The sequence below is a fragment of the Panthera pardus genome, unplaced genomic scaffold, assembly GCF_024362965.1.
Source record: "Panthera pardus isolate Hobbes unplaced genomic scaffold, ASM2436296v1 HiC_scaffold_3, whole genome shotgun sequence".
Taxonomy (NCBI): Eukaryota; Metazoa; Chordata; class Mammalia; order Carnivora; family Felidae; genus Panthera; species Panthera pardus.
Window position 1 is genome coordinate 45,918,548 of NW_026526876.1, and position 26,664 is coordinate 45,945,211.

Sequence of the window (26,664 nt, forward strand, 5' to 3'; positions counted from 1 at the left end):
AGAAAGAGTGTGTGTGAGTAGGGGAGGGGCAGAGAGAGAATCCCAAGCAGGCTCCACTCAGTGCAGAGTCTGACATGGAGCTCAGTCTTAAGAACTGTGAGATCGTGACCTGAGCCAAAATCAAGAGTCAGATACTTAACTAAGCCACCCAGGCACCCCGCATTTTTAATTTAACAGTTTTTTCTACCTCTTTCATTTGATGCTTGTTGAGTACTGTAGGTTCCATGAAAGCAGAGATTGTATCTGTCTTACTCACTGACAAGTGAGCATGGAGCACAGTGTCCTTAGACACTGACTCCTCCTTTCAGTTATTTAACAAACATTTATTGAGCATCTACTATTCGGCAACCATTGTGTCAGGTACTGAGCATATCAGTATTCATAAGATGACTCTTGCCCTCAGAAAGTCTTAGTCAGTAAGAAGGGTAAATCCATTTAAATACTGATCACACTACAGTGAATAGACTTATGATTTTTCCTAACCTCAGTCATGGTTTTGTTAGGACACAGTGTTTCGAGATTGTTTTGTACTAAATTCTTTAAGAATATTCTGTCCGAGTTTTTGCTTTTCTTCTGGTAGCCGGAAATATGTTAGTAAGTGTGATAAGGAAGATTGACAAATATGTTGACTCAAACTATAAAGTTTTCTGAAAGCAAATAAAGGATAAAGATCTGCAGTATTTGCATAGATAGGTAAAAATCTATTAATCTCAAGTTGCCACCCATATACAAGGGATTTTGAAAGTGTAAGTATATTCTTGTGTTAAATTAGGTAAAATAAAACTGTTTTGGTCAGAGGCATTCTGAAAGACTTATAACCTTGTCAGTAAGGTAATATACAGTTGTTCTGTTCTTGTTCCCACTAGGGGAAAGCTGGGGACATGCTGCTACAATACGGCTAATCTTTCATTGGGACCAAAATCAAAGGTCAGTATAGAAACAAGTTAATAATTTTGAATATTGGGTTAATTACACGAACAGTTATGTTTTCTTAGATCTACTCCAGTGGATGAAATCTACAGTGCCCCCATGAACTAAAGCTTTTGTTGCCTTGTTCTCTATCACCTAGAGAAATCATAGAAACATATTGTTAAACTACACATTTAGCTAACATAGGAAATGCTTTGGAATATTTAAATGATGGGGTGCACCTGAAATGAGTAGGTGGCCAAGGAATGCTACCTTCTAAAGCTCTTTGAAACCAAGTACCATTTATTAGTCTTGCAGGAGGTGGGTACTCTCTGTTCCTAGAAGGGATTTAAAGAAGAATAAAATCAGGACAAAAGGAAAACTTTGAGGTTAGCTTTAGGCCAATTTATGTGGAAAATAGGATGGTTTTTCTTAGTTGCTAAATATATTTTGGGTATGAAATTGTGTTTATTTTTGTTTTCTTTTGTATTTTGCTATCCTACTTTTGTTATCCAGTTACTTACCTGCCTTTCACAAGTATTGTTCTTTAAAATAAAACTATGGCAGCGTGAAACCTTTGTATTTATTTTTAAAGCTGCTGAGCAAGTGAACAAACCAGCTTTCATTTTCTTTAAAATAGGCAAATGAAAGCTGTGGAGTCTTTTATTATACACTTCTAGAAATGTCAGATTTATGCAGCTTCTCTGCTTTGAGATTAATTGGTATAACTGAGAGAACTTCATTTGGAAGTGCTCTAATGAATGGGGGGAGAGTGAGACAGCAGGTGGGCAAAGATGAAAAAAAAGAGTTGCTTAAATATAAATCAGGTCTGGTCAGTGATATTGTCTAGTTCTTTATCTACATTTCTCTGTTCTCCAAACTGAAAAAAATCATGCCTGACCAAATTAGGTTTTACTTAACTCTGAACTCATAGCAGAATTTATTACTTTTATATACATCTTTTGAAACTAATTCACATGGTTTGTGTCCCTTTTAAAAATGGCATTTCCAAAGAGCTCAGGTAACTCTCCTCCCCCCCCACCCCCCATAATACATAGTGCTTTACAATTAACTTCCATCCCCCAGTTCTGTAAATAAGTCATTGTATTCTGGATCACAAAAGGAATTCTTTCCTTGGCAACAAACTCTATTGTAAACATTTGGCAACAGTTCTGCAGATGAGAATCTTATGAACATATTACTTGTATTTTCTCAGATTTAGGTTTTCTGTAAAGTGCATCCCACTGTTAAATGTTTTTAGGAATTTCCATTTTAAATGGCCACTTTTATTCTACTATTAAATATTCACTAATAGAATACATCTAAAAAATAATACAAGCAAAGCAAGATGTTTCAGTCTTTTTGTTTGGGGTCTTTTTGTTTTTTAAGATGCTCCATCTTTTTTTTTTCTTTAATGTTTATTTATTTTTGAGAGAGAGAGCAGAGGAGGGGCAAAAAGAGAGAGAGACACAGGATCCAAAGCAGGCTCCGGGCTCTGTAGCACAGAGCCCAACGCGGGGCTCAAACTCACTGTGAGATAATGACCTGAGCTGAAGTTGGATGCTTAACTGGCTGAGCCACCCAGGTGCCCCAAAGATGTTTCCTCTTTTAATGCACTCATTGGAAGGAGATGTTTGCCTTCTTTGTCAAATTGTAGAAGTTAGCATTGGTTAGGTACCCATGAGATCAGAAGATTATGCTTACTTTTTAGGAGTTAGCCATTTTATGACTTCCAGCTTCTTACTGATCCTTTCCAAGAAAGTGGAGAATGGTGTAGAACACTTGACAATGAATTAGATGGATTTAGGGGAAATCTGTTCCATAAGTTTTTTCTATATCCCAGACTATTATTTTAGTGACTACTTGCTGATACTAGGTATTTAACTGGGCAGTTTTTGTATACAACATTTCCTTCAATAATCCCTTCGATAATTTTTTGAGGGATCTATACTTACATAGAAGTGAGAATACCAAGGTTGCCCAGAAAGATTAATTAAGTAGTAAATAATAGCTACCATTTATTGAATATTTATTAACTATCCTCTACTAAGCATTGTATGTGTATGTATATATAATACTTCATTTTATTTTCCAAATAACTCTATGAAATAAGTAGTAGTATCCAAAGTTTATAGCTGACTCTATAATAGTCTCTTTTCCTATAATTGCTGTTTCTAGAATGTAATTATAGTATTGTGTTGATTGCCAGCAAATCTGAAAGTATAGCTCTTATCCTCCTTTTTAGATAAAATCCTTTTTCTCCAAACTGTTTTTTTCTCCCCAGCTAGAGATATATAAGTAATTTGCATACTTTATTATGATCAGAATAAGTTGACCTCATTTAGTAGAATTAAAATAGTTTTGTTCTTCATTGTTTGAAACCAGTTATCTTTAAGTCATTAAAGTTGCATGAAGTCTTGTATGTGTTTTAACATCTAGTTTATCTTGAAAGGATGAAAATAGAAATTCACACTGGGGAAAAATAGTTATAAAAATGAACACTTCCAGTTAGAGTAGAAAACTAAAAACCTTGACTAGCCAAATTTATATTGAGAATTGAACTTAAGTGTCCTATCTTATGCTTCAGTCCCCATCTTTTAACCAGAAACCCCTTTTACCCTCTGACTAACAATGAAATAACATTCCAATAGTTATTCAAATAAATACTTTTATCTCTGTCCTGTATATTGTGTGGGATTTCCTCCAAATTTCATATTCATGATAATATGAGGCTGAGATTTTTCAGAATTATATCACTTTTTGCCAGAAAGATCTGGTGGTAGAGTGGAGTAATACATCAACACCCCCACATAGTGTTTCATATGTGTGCTCAGCTTTAGAGCACAAATTGTGCTTCTGTCTTATTTCTTCCTGACCCAAACTGTGTAGTTCAGCCATATGTTAAGCTTCATCATAGCTGGGGCCATGAGCCAAGTGATTCTTTGGTTTAGTTTGTTGTTTAAAAAGATCTCTTGAGATGCAGATATGAAATATAAAATTTTATTTTTACCTAGAAATTAGAGGAAAATTTTCACCCTGAATATTTAATGCCTACTTGACTTTAGGATTTTTAATAAACATGTAAATGCTTCTGAAAAGCTCATTTACTTTTTAATAATTTTCTCAGAAAATTCAGATGTATTGGGTATCTTTTTGGACATATTGTGATATGATGTGATTTAGATAATTTTTCAGAAGGTTAGCTAATTTTTGTTTTATTGAATCAAAAAGAATGATTTTTTAACCAGACAGGTTAAAATACACCATACCTCTCTCTCTCTCTCTCTCTCTCTCTCTATATATATATATATATATACACACACACACACACATATGTATATATACACATATATACATATATACATACATGTATATATACATACATGTACACACACATATGTATACATACATATGTGTGTGTACGTGTGTGTGTGTATATATATATATATATATATATATTTTTTTTTTTTTTTTTTTTTTTTTTTTTTTTACTTTTATTTTTAATTTGTAAGTAATCTCATTGCCCAAAGTGGGCCTCTAACTCATGACTCAGAGATCAAGAATCCCATGCTCAGGGGGCTGGGTGGCTCAGTTGGTTAAGTGTCTGACTTAGCTCAGGTCACGATCTCACGGTTTATGGGTTTGAGCCCTGCATTGGGCTCTGTGTTGACAACTCAGAGGCTGGAGCCTGCTTCAGATTCGGTGTCTCCCTCTCTCTCTCTCTGCCCCTCCCCCACTCATGCTCTGTTTCTCTCGGTCTTTTTTTTTTTTTTTTAATTTTAAATTTTATTTTTTAAAATTTACATCCAAATTAGTTAGCATATAGTGAAACAATGATTTCAGGGGTAGATTCCTTAGTGCCCCTTAACCCATTTAGCCCATCCCCCCCTCCCACAACCCCTCCAGTAACCCTCAGTTTGTTCTCCATATTTATGAGTCTCTTCTGTTTTGTCCCCCTCCCTGTTTTTATATTAGTTTTGTTTCCCTTCCCTTATGTTCATCTGTTTTGTCTCTTAAAGTCCTCATATGAGTGAAGCCATATGATTTTTGTCTTTCTCTGACTGACTAATTTCGCTTAGCATAATACCCTCCAGTTCCATCCATGTAGTTGCAAATGGCAAGATTTCATTCTTTTTGATTGCCGAGTAATACTTCATTGTATATATATACCACATCTTCTTTATCCATTCATCCGTCGATGGACATTTGGGCTGTTTCCATACTTTGGCTATTGTCAATAGTGCTGCTATAAACGTGGGGGTGCATGTGTCCCTTTGAAACAGCACACCTGTATCCCTTGGATAAATGCCTAGTAGTGCAATTGCTGGGTCGTAGGGTAGTTCTATTTGTAGTTTTTTGAGGAACTTCCATACTGTTTTCTAGAGTGGCTGCACCAGCTTGCATTGCCACCAGCAATGCAAAAGAGATCCTCTTTCTCCACATCCTCGCCAACATCTGTTGTTGCCTGAGTTGTTCATGTTAGCCATTCTGACAGGTGTGAGGTGGTATCTCATTGTGGTTTTGATTTGTATTTTCCCGATGATGAGTGATGTGGAGCATTTTTTAATGTGTCGGTTGGCCATCTGGTTGTGTTCCTTGGAGAAGTGTCTATTCATGTCTTTTGCCCATTTCTTCACTGGATTATTTGTTTTTTGGGTGTTGAGTTTGATAAGTTCTTTATAGATTTTGGATACTAACCCTTTATCTGATATGTCATTTGCAAATATCTTCTCCCTTTCTGTCGGTTGCCTTTTAGTTTTGCTGATTGTTTCCTTCACTGTGCAGAAGCCTTTTATTTTGATGAGGTCCCAAGAGTTCATTTTTGCTTTTGTTTCCCTTGCCTCCTGAGACGTGTTGAGTAAGAAGTTGCTGTGGGCAAGATCAAAGAGGTTTTTGCCTGCTTTCTTCTCGAGGATTTTGATGGCTTCTTGTCTTAACGTTTAGGTCTTTCATCCATTTTGAGTTTCTTTTTGTGTATGGTGTAAGAAAGTGTTCCAGGTTCATTCTTCTGCATGTTGCTGTTCAGTTTTCCCAGCACCACTTGCTGAAGAGACTATCTTTATTCCATTGGATTCTTTCCTGCTTTGTCAAAGATTAGTTGGCCATACGTTTGTGGGTCCATTTCTGGGTTCTCTATTCCGTTCCATTGATCTGATTGTCTGTTCTTGTGCCATCTTTCGGTCTTTCGAAAATAAATAAATGTTTTAAAAAATTAAAAAAAGAATCCCATGCTGTACCAACTGAGCCAGCCAGGTGCCCCAATTTTTCTGTTATATATATACATATATATATATATATTTTTTTTTTTTTTTTTTTTAGAGCATGAACGGGGGAGGGTCAGAGAGAGGGAGACACAGAATCGGAAACAGGCTCCAGGCTCCGAGCTGTCAGCACAGAGCCCGATGCGGGGCTCGAACCCACGGACCGCGAGATCGTGACCTGAGCCGAAGTCGGCCGCTTAACCGACTGAGCCACCCAGGCGCCCCTTTTCTGTTATATTTTGTATTAAAGTTAGAATTATCAACTCTAAAGCATTGTAAAAACTTATAATCTCAGTCCCTAATGCTATTCTTTTTTTTTTTTTTTTTTTTAATTTTTTTTTTCAACGTTTTTTATTTATTTTTGGGACAGAGAGAGACAGAGCATGAACGGGGGAGGGGCAGAGAGAGAGGGAGACACAGAATCGGAAACAGGCTCCAGGCTCCAAGCCATCAGCCCAGAGCCTGACGCGGGGCTCGAACTCACGGACCGCGAGATCGTGACCTGGCTGAAGTCGAACGCTTAACCGACTGCGCCACCCAGGCGCCCCCCTAATGCTATTCTTATATTACATATTACTCAGCAATTATTTCATTTTTGTATACAGTTGCAGTTACAGAGTATATGACATTTTGGATTCTGCCATTTTTGTCCTAAAAGTACAAACCTAAGACATTAAGCTAATGGACTGTGATCTCTGATTGCTTCTCTTTTGAATTGTGCCTGTGTGGAGGGGCAGTTTCAAAATTTGAAGAGTAACAGATCATAAACCAAGATGTCCTTTTTGAATTTTCTTTGAAAACAAATTAGACACTGCTTGCATCTTGGTCAGGGAGTGGCCTTCTGTGGCTTCCTCTCCCATGGGCTATGTGGCCTAGCGTCCCTGTCCCTGCCACCTGTGATCACACACCAAGGCCCGTAAGGGATTGGTGCCAAAGTTTCCATCAGCCTACAGGCAACAGCATGGCAGTCATCCTCTCCAGTGGCTCGCTCGTGGCCACCCATGACTAATACTGGTGCCTCCAGCGTTCCACTTCCAGTTAACAGGTCCTGCATAAGTGCAGAGTATCCTGGGGAAGCCATCCCTTACCACCCTGGTCTCCCCAAGGCTGACTTGGGTCAGTGGTAAGCAAGCTTCTTTTTTCAGGAAGTCTACTCTCCTGTTCATGGCTACAGTGTTGGAATCCCCAGGCCTCCAATGGCACGATCACCTGTGACTTGGCTCTGGAAACCATGAGGAAGCAGCTTGGTGGCCAGCCTGGCAAAGCCAACACAGCCCTGAGTGGCCACTACCAGCCACTAGGCTTTAGGAGACCCTAAGCTCGTATCACAACCCCTACCCATCTTTCCCCTCCTCATAGACTAGGTAGGCTGCAGCAAGCAGAAGCAGTTGGGTTCTTTTATATCAAAACGGCAAAACACCAAAAAGGAAGTTGAGAGAACCCCACTCTTTACTTTCTAAGCCACACACAAGGCATCTTGACATACCTTGTAACCTTGTGCCTTGCACCAAGTGGAAAATAAACTCCAAGCAGCCAATAAAAAAAAAGAAAGAAAAATCAACATTATATTGTATGGAAATTAATGAACCTTTTAACTCTGAGAGTTTGTGATTTTTCTCTGTGTTAGAAACTATTTGTGCAGTTTTATCCATTTTTAAAAATTGTCGTAAATCTACCTGGCTCAGTCAGTAGAGCATGCCACTCTTGATTTTGGGGTTGTGAGTTCAAGCCCCATGTTGGACGTAGAGCTTACTTAAAAAAAATTTTTTTAATAAAATTGTGGTAAATTGTACATATCATAAAATTCATCATTTTTTTCATTTAAGTGTACGGTTTAGTGACATGAAGTACATTCACATTATTGTGCAGTCATCACCACCATCCATCTCCACAGCTTTTCCTTCTTCCCCAACTGAAACTCTTCCCATTAAACACTGATTCCCTATTCTTCCCTCCCATCAGCTTGTGGCAACCACTATTCTACATTCTGTCTATGAATTTGACTACTCTAGGCACCTCATATAAGTAAAATGATACAATATTTGTCCTATTATGACTGGCCTTTTTTCACGTAGCATAGTTTTCAATGTTCATCATAACACGTGACAAGAATTCCTTTCCTTTTAAGACTAAATAATACTCCATTATGCATAGAAACCACTTTTTATGTTTCCATTCATCTGTCAGACACTTGGGTTGCTTCTATCTTTTGCCTATTGTGAATAAGTTATATCAGTTTTAAAGTGATTTTAAAAGGAACTTTAAAAGTTTTTGCTTAGGGCACCTGGCTGGCTCAGTCTGTAGAGCCGTGCTTCTTGATCTTGGGGTCATGAGTTTGAGTCCCAAGTTGGGCATAGAGAGCTTACTTAATTAAAAATTTTTTTAAATAATAAAAGCTTTTCTTATATTTGTTTGCTGTTACAATATTTGAGCAAAGTTAATAAGAACTTAGAATTTTATTTCTAACTACTTTCAGCTTTTAGTTTTATATTACTTTGCATAGTACATAATAAAATTCTACCTAAACAGGAGTGCCTGGGTGACTCAGTCAGTTAAGTGTCCGACCTCAGCTCAGGTCATGATCTCATGGTCTGTGGGTTTGAGCCCTGCGTCAGGCTCTGTGCTGAAGCTCAGAGCCTGGAGGCTGTTTCAGGTGCTTCGGATTCTGTGTCTCCCTCTCTCTCTGCCCCTCCCCTGCTCTCTCTCTCTCTCTCTCTCAAAAATAAATAAACACTAAAAAATTTTTTGAATTCTGCCTAAACAGACCTTGTTCTTGTCATGACAGTGATTCTTCTGGACGCAATCATTTTGAAAGAATGTGTCTTTCTTGTTTATTTGTATTGGTATGAGTATGTGTTTCTCATTTATATCCCAAGAAATTGTGTTAATACTTCTATCATAACAAAAAATACATGATGACTGCAAAAAGTTGGAAAAATATAAACAAAAAACCTCCTTTTATCCTGTAATAACAGCTTAACTTTTTGACTGTGGTCTTCTAATTTTCCTGTCTATGTGTATTTACATACTTACTCATAAAGGTGGGATCATACAGCATAACTTTTACTTAATATATTATTAATGTTCTCCCATCTAATTAAATATTTTCTTCCACATTATTTTCTTAAGCATCAATAGTATTTTGTCACATAGAAAATTATTTGAATTAGTCATTGGACTTTTAGATTGCTTAAAATTCCACTTAGGTAAACAAGTCTATTATTATATAAAATAATTATTATGTGCATACATATAGCTATTGATTAAAGGGAGTATTTTTGATATTTCTTTGCTTTCTACTTTCTGTGTCCTTAGAGAACAATAGAATTGTAGGAAAAAACTAAATTTAAATTATTAAATCAGTCATCTGAACTAATTAATTAAGATCATGTATTTGTGTATATTTATTCTTTTTCTCTAAGCAGGTTGGCAACATTGTGCAAATCACCAAGCCAGAAGGAATCTACAGTACTGTTTCAAATCACAGTCAGTATCATTTGATTAGAGTGGAATTTTGGTGTTGGTGGGCAGTAATTATCTGAAGAGAGCATTTACAAATTGCTTCTGTTAACTCCTGTAGGCAGCAAGCATATTTGAGGACAGCTTTTGATGCTTAGAACATTATCCCCAAAATAGTAGTATATATACAGAATATTCTAGTCACAATTGGACTGAAATTTATTCTTAAGAACAGAGGAAATACTTATTTGTAGGCTAGTGTGTTCCATGCCATATGTAATGTCAGGATATTAAAAATTTTTTAAGTGAAAGTTGTTAAAGATTTTCCAAGAAAAAATACTAACACTACTCATTTTAGTCTGTAGATATTATAGATCTATCATAGCCACCAAATATATCCTGCTTTAAAATGTTAATTTTCCTATAATTTAAAATCATAGAACACACTCTTTTTGGCTGAAATATGCATATTTATCAGTAGTGTTGAGCCAAATATATTCTTGGTGTCTCATTTTTAAGGACAAAAACAGAAATAGAGATTCTGAAATTGAATCATCGATTTAGTCTTTGTACTGCCTAGGTGCATTTAAAGTATCCTAACTGGAGGGGCACCTGGGTGGCTCAATTAGTTAAGCATCTAACTGTAGTTCAGGTCATGATCTCGCAGTTCGTGGGTTCAAGCCCTGCATAAGGCTCTGTGCTTACAGCTCAGAGCCTGGAGCCTGCTTATGATTCTGTCTCCCTCTGTTTCTGCCTCTCCCCTACTCATGTGTGCTCTTTCTCTCTGTCTCTCTCTCTCTCTCTCTCAAAAATAAATAAAACACTAAAATTTAAAATAAAGTATCCTAACTGGAAAATTTTATTTAGTTGTGAAAATAATTTGTAAAGCACCTAAGTAATTAATACCTGTTACTTCCTTTTACCTCTTCCAATAGAGCCACCATAAAGTTTGTTAGGATTGTCTTTTAGGGACACCTGGGTGGCTCAGTTGGTTAAGCGTCCCACCGCTCAGGTTATAATCTCGCAGTTCATGAGTTCGAGCCCTGCATCAGACTCTGTGCTGATAGTTCAGAGCCTGGAGCTTGCTTCAGATTCTGTGTCTCCCTCTCTCTCTGCCCCTCCCCTGCTCACACTCTGTCTCTCTCTCTCTCTAAAAAATAAACATAAATAAATAAAAGGATTGTCTTTTAGAGTATATGTTTATAATGCACTGAAATTTGTATGTATGTGTGTATATATGTATATATATATATGTATAAATAAATACACGCATACATATAAAAAATACTCTAGATATAAAATACTTTAGTACAGCTCTGGTTTGGACACGTACTCATGAGGTTTAACTTCTTCATTCACAGTGGTTGGTAACTTCTGTCTCAGTAAAGTAGCTCTCTTATCAATTAAAAATATTTGGAAGACCAGTTGTTATTTTAGATGTTCTTAAAGCATACTTGTATATTTTTTCATCTTCCAGCCTCAGGGATTTAGAGATGCTGTTGTTGCTCCTGCATGTTCTTGGCAAACAGAAGGTTCATTGAATTCCCGGAAACGGTCACGAGAATGAGAAGAACAGGAATCCAAAGACTAATCTTAAAGTATACATATGTATTGATGCTGTAAGATGTAATGTATACAAAGTAGTAGACTCATTATAAAATGTAAACACACACTATGGGATGTTTGAATCAAGAGCATAGGAACTGAATGTGAAAAACATTTAATTAGTATGATTCTCTGAATTTTTCAAAAGCAGTTTTACAATTATATTTTGCCCCATTTTGTTTTTTAGTAACATTCAGCAGAAACGATACAGGTATTGTATTTTTGCAGATGTGGAAAGCTGATCTCATGTGGCCAGTATGAATTTACCATTCAGACTGTTTTTTCCTCTTTTGCTAATTGCCTAGAAAACCCTTGGAAGAAAATATTTTTTTCACATTCCTATTTTGTTCTCCTCTTTAAATGTAGTTTTCATAATTCTTAAAAATGACTTGTTTTTATTATTGTAATGAAAAGCCAGCACCATGAGTCAGCATATTATTGTATTCAGTTTTAATGGTCGGATATAAACTTTACATGACCAATGTGATTTTAGTCACCCCAATCCTAAAATCTAACCCATTTGTGTATTTTTTTAATGTTATTTTATAATGTTAAGGGAAGGACTTTGGAGCTGTTACCCTATATAGAAATTGTCTATAACATACATCTTCCAGAATAGTCAAGTTGATAAATTTACAGTTATTTATCTCTATATTTTTGAAACACGGTGTGATCCATTCTAGAATTCTAGATGTATTGACATTTTCCTTTGAATAATCTTAACACTGTTTGTATGAATTAAAAATTTGGATTCTTGAATGGTTTTAAAATCATCTAAAAGTATTTTGGCACCTGATTCTTTTTAGTACTTCTCAATTCATTCACAAAATTTACTCTGGTTCCCAATGGAAGAAAATTATTTAAATAATTGAATCTTATGTACTGTGACAACCATGGTGTCCACATTTTAGAGGCAACTGGTATTTCCTCCTCTCCCAGAGTGAACACTAAATTTATAAAGTTTTAAAAAACACAGTTATTCTGTAATTGATTATTCATAGAATAACTATGGTTTGCCAGGACTTTTTTGAGAATGAAATTAGACACTGCTAACAATCACATCAGGACACTGGACATAAACCAGGACCATCCCAGGCAAATCAGGCATATGGTTGTCCTAATTATAGAAGACTAATTTCAAATGACTATTTGAGTGTAGGATGACTGATTATAATTATTTTTGAGGTCTTTAAGGCATATATTTTTATTAATGCAGTCATTATAAAAAAATTACCCATCATTTTATATTCTCTATGCTCCAATCACAAAATCAAGACAGGGGTTTATTAGTGATAAATATCAGTGTTACTAGGGAGCAGAACTATAGGAATCTCATTTTATAAAGCATCATAACACTGTAAAGAACTATAGAACCCAGGATATAGACAAAGCCACGTGTATTTCTTTTTGGTTGTAACTTTTTTGTGTGTGTGCAACTCTTTATAAATAAACTTTATGTAAATATCCTTTCAAAGTTGTTTTTGCTAAAAAGATCACTGTTCTTCTAGTTATAATATACTTAAATCTTAGTCTGCTTGGGCCGCAATAACAAAATGCCATAAACTTAAGCAACAGAATTCTCTCACAGTTTTAGAGGCTGGTAGTCCAAGATCAGTGTGCCCGGATATTTGGTTCTGGTGAAGCTTCTCTTCCTTGCTTGTAGACAACCATCTACTTATTGAGTGCTCACAGGACCTTTCCTTGGTGAATGTGCATGGAGAGAGAGAGATCTTTTTCTCTTCATCTTCTTTTTTTTTTATTTTTAATTGATATCTATATCTTTTTTTTAACTTGTTTTATTTTTTATTTTTTAAAATTTACACCCAAATTAGTTAGCATATAGTGAAACAATGATTTCAGGAGTAGATTCCCTAGTGCCCCTTACCCATTTAGCCCATCCCCCCTCCCACAACCCCTCCAGTAACCCTCAGTTTGTTCTCCATATTTATGAGTCTCTTCTGTTTTGTCCCCTTCCCTGTTTTTATATTAGTTTTGTTTCCCTTCCCTTATGTTCATCTGTTTTGTCTCTTAAAGTCCTCATGAGTGAAGTCATGATTTTTGTCTTTCTCTGACTAATTTCACTTAGCATAATACCCTCCAGTTCCATCCATGTAGTTGCAAATGGCAAGATTTCATTCTTTTTGATTGCCAAGTAATACTTCATTGTATATATATACCACATCTTCTTTATCCATTCATCCATCGATGGGACATTTGGGCTCTTTCCATACTTTAGCTATTGTCAATAGTGCTGCTATAAACATGGGGGTGCATGTGTCCCTTTGAAACAGCACATCTGTATCCCTTGGATAAATGCCTAGTAGTATAATTGCTGGGTCGTAGGGTAGTTCTATTTGTAGTTTTTTGAGGAACCTCCATACTGTTTTCCAGAGTGGCTGCACCAGCTTGCGTTCCCAACTCTCTTCATCTTCTTATAAGCCCACCAGTCCTATCAGATTAGGACTTCACCTGTATGACCTCATTTAACTCCCAAAGCTCCAAATATAGTCACACAGAGGTTTGGGCTTTGACACATTGATATTGGGATGACGACTCGGTCTGTAGAGATCTAGGAAATTTAAAATGTGTACACGTAAAATTTTTTAAAAAATCTTTACCTGCTTTTTAAAGAGCCTAATATGGGGGCAGCTGGGTGGCTCAGTTGGTTGAGCATCCAACTTTAGCTCAGGTCATGATCTCACAGTCTGTGAGTTCGTGCCTGTGTTGGGCTCTGTGCTGACAGCTCAGAGCCTGGAGCCTGCTTTGGATTCTGTCTGTCTGTCTGTCTGTCTCTCTCTCTCTCTCTGCCCCTCTCCCGCTCATTCTTTGTCTCTGTCAAAAATAAATATTTTTAAAAAATTTAAAGAGTCCAATATATACTCATGTGTTCCACATAATTTTTCTATGATAGTTTTTAATGGTTGTGCATAATTTTAAAGTTCTTTTTGGAGTTTTACTACTGTAGTTTTAGAGTTATAAACAATGCTTCTAATAAGCATACAAGTTCCTTTTTTAAAGAAATTGAAAGTATGGGGGTGCCTGGGTGGTTCAGTCGGTTAGTGTCTGACTCTTGGTTTCACCTCAGGTCATGATCTCTCGGTTCGTGCGTTTGAGCCCCGCGTGGGACACTGACAGTGTCACGCCTGTTTGGGATTCTCTCTCTGCCCTCTCCCCCTGCTCGCTCGCTCTCTCTCTCTCTGACTCAAAAATAAATGAATAAACATTTTAAAAAAAGAAATTGAAATTAGGATTTGAATTAATTTTTCATTGCTGCTGTAAAAAATTACCACAGATTAAGTCCTTAAAAGAACACAGATTTATTATTTTACAGTTCTGGAATCTGTAATCAGTTTCACAGGGCTAAAACCAAGGTGTCAGCAAGCCTGCGTTCCTTCTGGAGGGTCTAAGGAAAATCGATTTTCTTGCCTTTTCTAGCTTCTAGAGGCTGCCTGCATTCTTTGGCTCATAGCCCATCTTCAAAGACAGCAGTGTAGCATCTTCCAATCTCTCTGTTTCCAGTCTGTCTCAATTGCCTTTTTCCAACTCTGTGTCCTGCCTTCCTTTTATAAGGACACTTGTGATTACATTTAGAGCCCAGTCAGATAATCCAGGATAATTTCCCTATCTCAAGACCCTTAATCACATCTGCAAAGTCCCTTTTGGCATGTAAATTAGCATTCACAAATATTAGAATTAGGTTGTAAATGTTTTGGGGGAGCCATTATTCAGCCTCTCACTTCATTTGGTAACATTCAAGAAATAATGGTCCTTGGGTGATAAACACACTGAAGTTTGAAAAGCACGGAGACAGACATTGCCATTTTTTAACTGTTTTCATAGTCATTCCCATGGGAATGAAGGATATATAATACATGTACATATATATTATATATATATAAATTATATATTTATATATTTACATATATTTATATATTTCTTATATATATTTATATATAAATTATATATTTATAAATATATATAAATTATGTATAAATTATATATTTATAAATATATATAAATTTTATATACATACTATATATATATATATAAAAGGATATGAAAAGATAGTTCCTGTTAGGATGTCCTTGGAACCACAGTAGAGGAGACGGCCATCTTGCCAGCGCAACCCAACGAAAAGCCCCTAGCGGGGCACCAGAAAGAATTGAAGGTCAACCAATCACCAAGCGACAGCATGACCTGCCACGAAAAAGGCCCACCGGGACCTAAACCTGGAACTGCTGCAGCTTAAAAACCCCCCCCCCCGCCCCACCACACCCAGGCACGACTTCCCTGACTCCTCTCTCTCTCTCTCTCTCTCTCTCTCTCTCTCTCTCTCTCTCCCTGAGTCACAGAACCTCGCCCAAGACCTTAGTTCCAATAAAGCCTTTGCTAAAATTTTTTAGCTTCTGACTCTTATCTTTACCCTGCCTTACACCTGACCCTAACAGTTCCTTGTATATTGCCTTTTACTCTTTTTATTTTGATTTTTTTTTTTTTTTAAGTTTCTTTATTTTGAGAGAGAGCAGGTGAGCAGGGGAGGGGCAGAGAGAGAGAGAGAGAATCCCAAGCAGGCTTTGCACTCACGGTGCAAGAGATCATGCCCTGAGCTGGAATCCAGAGTCAGACACTCAATGGACTGAGGCACCCAGGTGCTCCGGCTTTTACTCCATTTAAATGCCATTGCTATGATCACTCTTTCTGGTAATTCATATATACACATTGATATATTTGCACACACACATACAAAACATTTATTTCCAAAATATTTGTTAAGGCAATTCCATGTTTTGCAATGCCCTGGCCACAGTTAGTACAACACAGGCCGTTAAAAGTCTACTTTAAAAAGTACTCATTCTGGGGAAAGTAAACAAATACTAGCAACTCAGAATTTGTTCTTCTTTGAGAAACTTCTTCCATGCTAATGGACTTGGAAAATAAATTTTATTTCAAAAAAGTTATTAAAGGTATAAAATATAATAAGGTATAGAATTAAAAGCTCAGACACCCTAACTCATGACTTTTGTTGTTTTGTTTTCAGGATAGAAGCTTAACATTTCAATGCAATGATTATAGACTTTTATTGCTAGAGGAAACCGTAGAGATAATCCCAGTAATATCTTTAATTCATATATCTGCAATATTTCAAACATGCAGTAGGTTTTTTCTAAATTAATTCTTTCCTGATTTTATAACAATTTATCCTTTTTTAAAGTATCTTTTTCCCAAAGTATTATAACTTTTAGCTTGAATTTGCATAGTGCCTTATGATTTTGAAACACCTTTACATAATTTAATTTGATCCTCACAGCAACTCGGGATAGGATGGTTTGTCTGTTTTAATTCCTTCTTCTATTCATCCAAAGCCTTAACACATGTATACATTTAACAACTACTTGTTGAATGAATAAGTATTTCAAATAAAATTTAGAATAAATTCTGTTTTTCTAGGGTGCCTGGGTGGACTGAGCCAGCCAGGCACACTCAATTTTTTTTTTTTTTACTTTTAAAAATTGTGATAAAATAGATATAAAATTTGCTATTTTAATCATTTTTAAGTGTGCAATTCAATGACATTAACTGCATGCACAGTGTTGTATAGTCATCCCTATTTCTAAAACTTTTTATCACCCAAACAGAAACTCTGTACCCTTGAAGCAATAATTTTCCATTCCACACACTGCCTCCCACCAAGCTCCTGGTAATCTCTAACCTACTCCATTTCTGATTTGCCTATTGTATGCATTTTATTTTTATTTTTTATTAATTTATGTATTTTTATTTGAGAGAGAGGTGGGGTGAGGGAAAGAGGAAAGAGACAGAAAGAGTATTAATTAGGCTCCATGCTCAGCATGAACCCTGACTCAGGGCTTGATCCCATGACCCTGGGATCACAACCTGAGCTGAAATCAAGAGTTGGTGGCTCAACTGACTGAGCTATCCAGGCATCCCTGTATTTTATATAAGTGGAATCATGCAACATTTTGCCTTTTATGCCTGGTTTATTTCACTTGGCATAATGTTTTCAAGGTTCATCCATGTTGTAGCATGTGTAATAACTTCATTTTTATGGCTGAACAATATTCTATTGTATGTATATACCACATTTTGTTTATTCATTCAACTCTTGATGGACATTTGGGTTATTTCTAATAGTGATTGAATGGTTTATAAATTTATACGAGTTAACACTTTTTGTTTTATTGACTTTTATTGCTTATCAAGTTTGGGACAGTTGATTTGTCTTTGGAATATTTTCAAACTATTCCTACTAGCTTAAATTTTAACCCTAATAAATTTAACTTTCATTTCTTAGATCAACTATTTTTATTTTCTAATTACTGTTTTTGTTGTTAATAATGTTCCTACTAAAATGTTTACATCTAGTTACCAGTGATAAGTTATAGTGTGGTAGAGAAAACATAGGCCGAGAGTCAGAAGACCTGCATTCTAATTTCATCTGAGACATTAATAAGCTGTATCAATACTGGCCCCTTTATTTTCTTTTTTTTTAAGTTTTTTTTTTTTTTTCGAATGTTTATTTATTCTTGAGACAGAGACAGAGCGCGAACAGGGGAGGGGCAGAGAGACAGGGAGACACAGAATCTGAAACAGGCTCCAGGCTCTGAGCTGTCAGCACAGAGCCCGAAGCGGGGCTTGAACCCACGAACTGTGAGATCATGACCTGAGCCGAAGTCGGACGCTCAACCGACTGAGCCACCCAGGCGCCCCTGGCACCTTTATTTTCTTATGCCTTTCTCTTATTTATAAAACAAGACAGGTCTAAATGATGGTAAATTCATTGTTGGATATTTTGTGGTTTCTCCTTTTGTAGAGGCATTATTAATATTCACTTAAATGAGCAATATTAAAAATATGAAAAATACTGACATTTGCACTTTTTTTAATTTTCAAAATCAATAATACTAAGATTTTTATTCTAATACACTGCATTTCAGTTTTGAGACATAATGTTGAAATGTTCTATTGCTTTAAAAAAAAACATTGAGTTGCAGAAGAGAGGCTGGCTGTTCATAATATGTATTTTTAGTTAACGTCAGTGCCTAAATTTACTGTTACTGTTAAAAATTTACAGAACATTGTGCTCCCTCAGAAATGATTTTGGCATAAAACATGTTGACAAGAGTTTGTGTATTTTTGACCATGGTATAATCCTTTGTTTTCAGATTTAGTTCACCATTGACATTGGCCTTTCTGTGCTTCAACTATGCATGTGACTCTCATTATCCATTTGACTCTCGTTATGTATAGAAGATGTGAATTTTTATTTTTTTATTATTAAAAAAATTTTTAGTGCTTATTTTTGAGAGATACAGAGTGTGAGTGGGGGAAGGGCAGAGAGAGAGAGGGAGACACAGAATCTAAGGCAGGCTCTATCTAGACTCTGAGTTGTCAGCGCTGAGTCCCACACATGCTTCAAACTCACAAACTGTAAGATCATGACCTGAGCCAAAGTTGGAGGCTTAACCGACTGAGCCACCCAGGCGCACGGAAGATGTGCGTTTTTAAACACCGTTACTCTGATAATGATTTTATATGTAGCCTGTTTTATGAGAATATAAAACTTGGGTTCTCTAAGAAGGGCTTGAGGGGTGTCTGGATGGTTCAAACTGTTAAGCATCCAACTCTTGATTTTGCTCAGATCATGATCTTGCAGTTCGTTAGTTCAGTCCTCGTATTGGGCTCTGTGCTGATGATGGGGAGCCTGCTTGAGATCTCTCTGTCTCTCTACCCCTCCAGCACTTGTGCAAAGAATAAATAAAAACTTAAAAAAAAAAAAAAAGAAGGGCTTGAGACTCATGGAAACATGTCCTACCAATTTTAAAATTTAAAAATTAATACCGGTAAAAGTAGCAAAGAGAAATTTGTATTAAGAAGTCATATAAGCCAAGGCAAAGAGAAAAACGTAATTGATTACATAAACTTTTGGTCTAATGATAAGAAGTATACCAGTTCTTTACGAGAAAAAAATGTTTTTCTGGAGGTTTTTTTTTTTTTTTGTAATTTACATCCAAATTAGTTACCATATAATGACTTTAGGAGTAGAATCCAGTGATCCATCTCCTACATACAACACCCACTACTCATTCCAACAAGTGTCCTCCTTAATGCTCCTTGCCCATTTAGCCCACCTCGCTCACCCAGAACCCCTCCAACAACCCTCAGTTTGTTCTCTGTATTTAAGAGTCTCTTATGTTTTGTCCCCCTCCCTGTTTTTATATTATTTTTGTTTTCCTTCCCTTATGTTCATCTGTGTTGCATCTTAAATTACACATATGAGTGAAGTCATATGATACTTGTCTTTCTCTGACTAATTTTGCTTAGCTTAATACACTCTAGTTACATCCACACTGTTGCAAATGGCAAGATTTCATTCTTTTTGATTGCCAAGTAATACTCCATTGTATATGTATACCACATCTTTATCCATTCATCAGTCAATGGACATTTGGGCTCTCTCCATACTTTGGCTATTGTCAATAGCGCTGCTATAGATTGGGGTGCATGTGCCCCTTCAAAACAGCATACCTGTATCCTCCGGATAATTATCTAGTAGTGCAATTGTTGTGCTGTAGGGTGCTTCTATTTTTAATCATTTTTTTAATGTTTATTTATTTTTGAGAGGGGGGAGGGGCACAGAGATGGGGAGAGACAGAATCCCAAGCAGGCTCTGCATTGACACTGCCACAGATAGAGTCCTGTGTCGGAATCCATGCTGAGCATGGAGCCTGCTTACGATTCTCTCCTTTCACTCTGCCCCTCTCCCCTGTTCATGTGTCTCTCTATATATAAAATAAAATAAAATAAAATAAAATAAAATAAAATAAAATAAAATAAAATAAAATCTTGTGCAAATATTACTTTAAAAATTAATTGAAAAACAGAAAAGAAAGACGAGGGTCACCTGGGTGGTTCAGTCGGTTAAACTTTAACTCTTGGTTTTGGCTCAGGTCATGGTCTCATGGATTTGTGAGTTCGAGCTACATATTGGGGCTCTGTGCTGACAGAGTGGAGCCTGCTTGGGATTCTCTTTCTGCCCCTTCCCCACCCTTTCCCCACTTTCATGAGCTCTCTCTCTCTCCCAAAATAAATAAATAAACTTTAAAAATGACATCTTGTACTGTGATACTACATTTTTCTTGTTCTTTTTTTATAGGTGAGGTTGGACATCCATCTTTTCATCTACTTTAATGTTACTCCTTTTTTTTTTTAAGTTTATTTATTTTTGAGAGAGAGAGAGAGAAGGGGAGGGGTAGAGACAGAGGGAGAGAGAGAATCCCCAAGCAGGCTCCGCATTGTCAGCACAGTGCCCGACACAGAGCTAGTACCCACGAACTGTGAGATCATGACCTAAGCCGAAGTCAAGAGTTGGACACTTGTCTGACTGAGCCACCCAGATGCCCCTCTTTTTTTTTTTTTTTTTTTTAAAGTAAGCTCTATGCCCAACGTGGGGCTTGAACTCAAGACAAAGAGATCAAGAGTTGCATGCTCTACCAAATGAGCCAGCCAGGTGCCCATAGTTACTCTATTTCTTTTTCTATGAAGTGACTGTTCATATTTTTTGTCCATTTTCCATTGCGTGGTTGGTCTTATGAGTCAGCAAGAGTTCTTTTTTTTTTTTTAATGTTTATTTAATTTTGAGAGAGACAGAGACAGAATGCGAGTGAGTTAGAGGCAGGGAGAGAGGGAGACGCAGAATATGAAGCAGGCTCCAGGCTCCGAGCTGTCAGCACACAGCCCGACACGGGGCTCGAACCCATGAACTGCAAGATCATGACCTGAGCTGACACTCAACCGACTGAGCCACCCAAGCACCCCAGAAATATGATTTTTATATAGTCATTTTTTACCATTATTTTGTTTCTGAGTGTTCTAATTAGAAACTCTCACTCCATGATTATTAAATTCTCCAATTTTTACTTTCCATTTGGAATTTATTTGTATGTTAGCTGTGGCCTTGGGTCCTGAATTTGACAGAGGATTTCTGATTATGGGGCATTAAATGATATCTTAGAAGGCAGTTTTATGAAAAATGCCAGTGTATTCTATCTTATGACAGCCAAACTCTAAAGGCAAGTTCTATAGAGGACAGTAAGTAGAATATAGTAGTAGTTTGGCTAATGCAGTTTTCTTTGTGAATTTTGGGTTTTCTTGATTTGTTTATATTTATTAATGTTTGTATGTATGCATTTATAAACACTCTATACCCAACATAGGGCTCCAACTCAAGACCCTGAGATCAAGAGTCACATGCTCCATTGGCTGAGCCAGCCAGGTGCCCCTTGATTCATTTATTTTTAACAAGTATTTTTTTCCATGGGTAGTATGTTGGTTAGATTAGAAAACGGCAGATAAGGAATTATTTCAAATTGATGAAAAGGATACTTATATGTATATTCAATCCTGATTTTTCTTCTCAGCTCCAGATTGGTATAACCAACCATCAACCCGACATCTTGACTTACTTGTGTAATAAATATTTCAAACTTAACTCCCCAAATCACCTCCCAAAAGAAGTATATCCTTTATTTCAGTATGTACCACCATCCATCCAGTTTTGTTCCAACCAAAAATTGAAGATACTTGATTTCCTTAATATTCTCAATCCCACATTCCATAACAGCAAGTCCTTTCACTTATACACAAAATATGTCTTAAATATAATCCTTCCATTGCCATTTACTATCCATACTGTAAGCCAAAGTCTTTTCTCACATGGATAACAGCAATAGCCTCCCAATTAGTCTCCCTACTTTCACATACCTCCCCTATAATCTATTTTCTACAGTAGCAGCTAGAGGGATCTTTTATTCATTTATTTGTTTTTTCCCTCCAACCTTGGAAGAATTATCCTATTTGCTTATTGCAATCGTCATGTTAATCCTTTTTTGTATCCCAAATCAACATTAAGTTTAATCATTCATGCTCCAAACCCACTGCAGTCAATTTTCAATTTACTGTGTCATAATTCTATCAAGTTAAAAAAATTTTTTTAATGTTTATTTATTTTTTAGAGAGACAGGGCATGAATTGGAGAAGGGCAGAGAGAGAGAGAAGGAAACACAGAATCTGAAGCAGGCTCCAGGCTCTGAGCTGTCAGCACAGATCCCAATAAAGGGCTGGAACTCACGAGCCATGAGATCATGACCTGAGACAAAGTTGGACACCTAACTGACTGAGCCACACAGGCACCCCTATCAAATATTTAATGTATATAAGACAAATATAATTAATGTATATTTAATGTATAAAAGGCTGGCTCAGTTGCTGGAGCATGTGACTCTTGATCTCAAGGCTTGTGAGTTTGAACTTCACACCGAGTGTAGAGATTACTAAAAAAATAAAATATTAAAAAAAACACCAACTCTGTTTTTCCCAAAACTGGTTCTCTTTTTTCTACTTCCCTTCTCTATCTTTTTTTTTTTTTAAGTCTATTTATTTTGAGAGGAGGAAGGGGCTGTGCAAGAGGGAGAGAGAGAATCCCAAGCAGACTCCAAGCTGTCAGTGCGGAGTCCAACACAGGGCTTGATCTCACTAACTGCGAGAGCATGACCTGAGCCTAAATCAAGAGTCAGATGCTTAATCTACTGAGCCACCCAGGTGTCCCAACTTCTCTTTTTTAAAATTTGTTTTTATTTATTTAAAATTTATTTATTTTTGAGAGAGAGAAAACAGGAGCATGGGAGGGGCAGAGAGAGAGGAAGAGAGAGAATCCCAAGCAGCCTCCGCCTGTCAGTACAGAGCTTGATGCAGGGCTTGATCCTGCAAACCCTGAGATCATGCGAAATCAATAATTGGATGCTTAGCCAACTGAGCCACCCAGGCACCCCTTCTTCTCTCTCTCTCTCTCTCTCTTTTGTAATTTCATGTCATTTATTTTAATTCTGGTATAGTTAATGTACAGTGTTATATTAGTTTCACACGTACAATGTACTGATTCAATATAGTGATTCATATATCACCCAGTGCTCATTATAAGTGCATTCCTTAATCCCCACCTGTTTCACCCATCCCCCTACCCACCTCCCCTCTGATAACCACCAGTTTGTTCTCTATTTCACTTAATTTCAGAATCTTTCTCAAAGATCTACTCTCATAATCACTACACATCAGTTGCCAAATTATTAATTCTATAAGAGGTACACTCAAGTGTAAGTGAGTTGTATTCTAAGAACTTGAAATTTAGAGAAATAAGTTTGCTTTCAGAGTTAAACTATAAAATCTTCAAGACCCTTACTAATAGTAGCTAACGTTTATTGTATGATTACCACATGCCAGGGACTATGCTAAGTTCTTTACATGTATTATTGTAAAATAGCCCATTCAGCAACTTTGTTACGGGGTAGGTATTTTTAGCCTCACATAAGTTGCATCTATTAGGATCCTTCAGTTGTAAATAATGGAAACTTACTGGCGATTTAAACCAAAAAGAATTCATTGGAACGACATAAAAAACTTACAGAAATGATAGGAAGGCAGAGGAAACCAGCTTGGAAATGCATGATCTGGTTAATTCCAGAGCACCACATAGCAAAGACCATGAGAGCGGTCTCATGGTAGAAGCCTCACTGAGGTGTATGAACTATCACTCTTCTTCTATCCTTGTTTCTTGCTCAAGATTCAAAGTCTGGGGAGAGAGCATTCTGTTGACTTAATTTAGGTCAGTGTCTGACCCCAGAATGTGATAGAATCTGTGAGAAAATCACTAGAATTATCTTTAGCTTGTGTAAGAGGAGGCCAGGAATCCTATCCAAACTACATAAAATGGAGAAGTAACTCCCTCAAAGAGATTGAGATGCTGCTAGGAAAGTGTTATAGCTGCTAGGCAACCAAAAACAAGGAATGCACATTGTAAATTAAAGCTTGCTTGGGGCGCCTGGGTGGCTCAGTCGGTTAAGCGGGCGACTTCAGCTCAGGTCACGATCTCGCGGTCTGTGAGTTCGAGCCCCGCGTCAGGCTCTGGGCTGATGGCTCAGAGCCTGGAGCCTGCTTCCGATTCTGTGTCTCCCTCTCTCTCTGCCCCTCCCCCGTTCATGCTCTGTCTCTGTCTGTCTCAAAAATAAATAAAACGTTAAAAAAATTAAAAAAAAAAAAAAAAGCTTGCTCAAGGTAATACCATTAGGAAACAGCCTATCAGAAATTCAAAATAAGGCTAACTCCAGAGCCTATGCTTTTTGGGATGATTTTATCTCCCAGGGGACATTTGGCAGTGTGGAGATACTCATCACAACTGTTGGGACAGGTGCCATTGGCATTTAGCAGGTAAATGTCAAAGTGTGCTGCTAAACGTCCCAAAATATATATTACAGCTTTCCAATAAAGAATTATTTGGCCCCAAACGTCAATAATGCTAAGGTTGGTAACTCTAAACTGAGAAAATATGGCATGGGGCCATATTCTTAAAATGTGTCATTGAGAAGTCTTTTTTTTTTTTTTAACATTTATTTATTTTTGAGACAGAGAGAGATAGAGCATGAACGGGGGAGGGTCAGAGAGAGAGGGAGACACAGAATCCGAAACAGGCTCCAGGCTCTGAGCGGTCAGCACAGAGCCCGACGTGGGGCTCGAACTCATGGACCACGAGATCATGACCTGAGCTGAAGTTGGACACTCAACCGACTGAGCCACCTGGGCGCCCCCCCCCCCCCCACCGAAGTCTTAATAAACAACACAGTATGGTAGAAAAGGGAAGGTCAAAATGGAGCAAACTTCTGTATAAATACTCAAGCTCTATTCAAAAGGTTGAGGATCCTTCTTAGATTGGTCTTGATACCTTATCCTTATTTTAGAAATGGCTGCATCAGGCTATCTCAGTCTGATGCTAGTAAATATTTGAAACATAGTGAACTCTTATCTGATTCTCTGCCTATCAGTTCTCAACCTGTTGATAAATTGGGTCCCAGTCACTTTAGTAACAGCCAGATCAATGCAAATGTCTGGTTTCAATATAAGTAATATTCTCATTGTAAATTTGTATGTTATTTTGATTTTTATACATCAGTTTCTTGTGAGATTTGTTAATTAATATTCCTCCATGTAGTTAAGGTTGAAACACTCACACTTCTGAGCCTCCAAGTTCAAACTGCTATATTTTGTCATAAATTTCGGCAGATAATTGTCAGGATGGTAGTTTTAGAACATCCTTTGACACTCCTCTCATCAGGAGGTAGGATGTATTTTGTCCCTTTCTCTTGAATCTGAATGGGCCTATTACTGCTTTGACCAATAGTGTACCACAGAAGTGATGCTATTGACTTATGACAAGAGATTATAAAAGGCTATGCACCTTCTGTCATACTCACTGGAACACTCCTCTTGGAAACCTGAGCCACCATGTAAGAAGTCAAACTACTCTAAGGCCATCAAGTTGGACACATTTTGTGTAGGCATTCATAGGCCCAGCTGAGCACCCAGTTAACAGCCAGCTTCAACCTCCAGTTTGGAAACATAGTCAAATTAGTATCTTGAAAACAATGTACATATTAGTCATTTTTTACTCAATTTTTCCAATATAAAGGAAAAAAGTATAATGTGAGTGAGTCCTCTTGGACATCTAGCCCATTTGAACCTTCAGATGACTTTATCCCCAACCAACTGCTATCTGACTGCAACCTCATGAGACCTACAAGTGAGAACCACCTAGCCGAGCCCAGTCAACCTACAGAGCTGTGGAATACTATAAAATGGTTTTTGTTTTAGCCACCAAGTTTTGAGGTAGTTTGTTATGCAGCAACAGATATCCAGAATAGCCTCTTGAGAGTCTCCCTGGGTAGGGTGTCAGATCTTTCCAATTTGTGTCTTCAGGTGCCTTCTTAGAATTTCAGATTTTCCTGTACAGTGTCTTTTAGCTTCCTCTGTTCCTTTTCATTCCCACTGACATCATTCTCTTCTGTGTTCTCATTCTTTCCCATTGCCCCACTGATCTTTAAGCCTTCAATTTCTCTTTTTCAATCTACCCTGCACTCATCTGAAAGAATATTTATATATTAAATTTTCTTACAACATGGTTTTTATCATGTTTCTTTCAAATTCAGTATTTTTGCCAAAACTGGGAACAAATTCCTTCTCCCAAAACAGCTTAGATTTAATCTTGACCTTTTGCCTATGTCCATAGGCTTTATACATTAAAGACTCATGAAATTATTGGCATATATTTCCAGAGATACAAAGTTCCAAAATTTTATATGAGAATTTAAAAAGATATTTGAAAAATAATTTTATACATGAAGGACCCAAGTTTATTTTGCATACATATTTTGATTTGCCTTTGCGCAAATAACTGCAATGTATTGTGCTGTTATTTAGGTAGATGGAGGTTCATCAAATCTTAATAGTCCTCAACATGCAGGATTACTAAAAACCACGTGTGCTATACTGGTGCCAGATATGTCATTTATAGATCACTCTTTCA

At 36.9% G+C, this 26,664-nt stretch overlaps 1 protein-coding gene across 1 annotated transcript in view; it reads left to right on the forward strand.

Moving 5' to 3' along the window:
- The window catches only part of RAD51C (RAD51 paralog C), a 36,736-nt gene extending 24,036 nt beyond the window's left edge, over positions 1-12,700 (forward strand). Inside the window, exons 7-9 of the mRNA XM_019415618.2 lie at positions 867-927; positions 9,596-9,656; positions 11,107-12,700. Coding sequence (XP_019271163.1) covers positions 867-927; positions 9,596-9,656; positions 11,107-11,196 — 212 coding nt within the window. The 3' untranslated portion in view covers positions 11,197-12,700. The remainder of the gene's footprint in view (positions 1-866; positions 928-9,595; positions 9,657-11,106) is intronic.
- Positions 12,701-26,664: the final 13,964 nt, after the last annotated feature.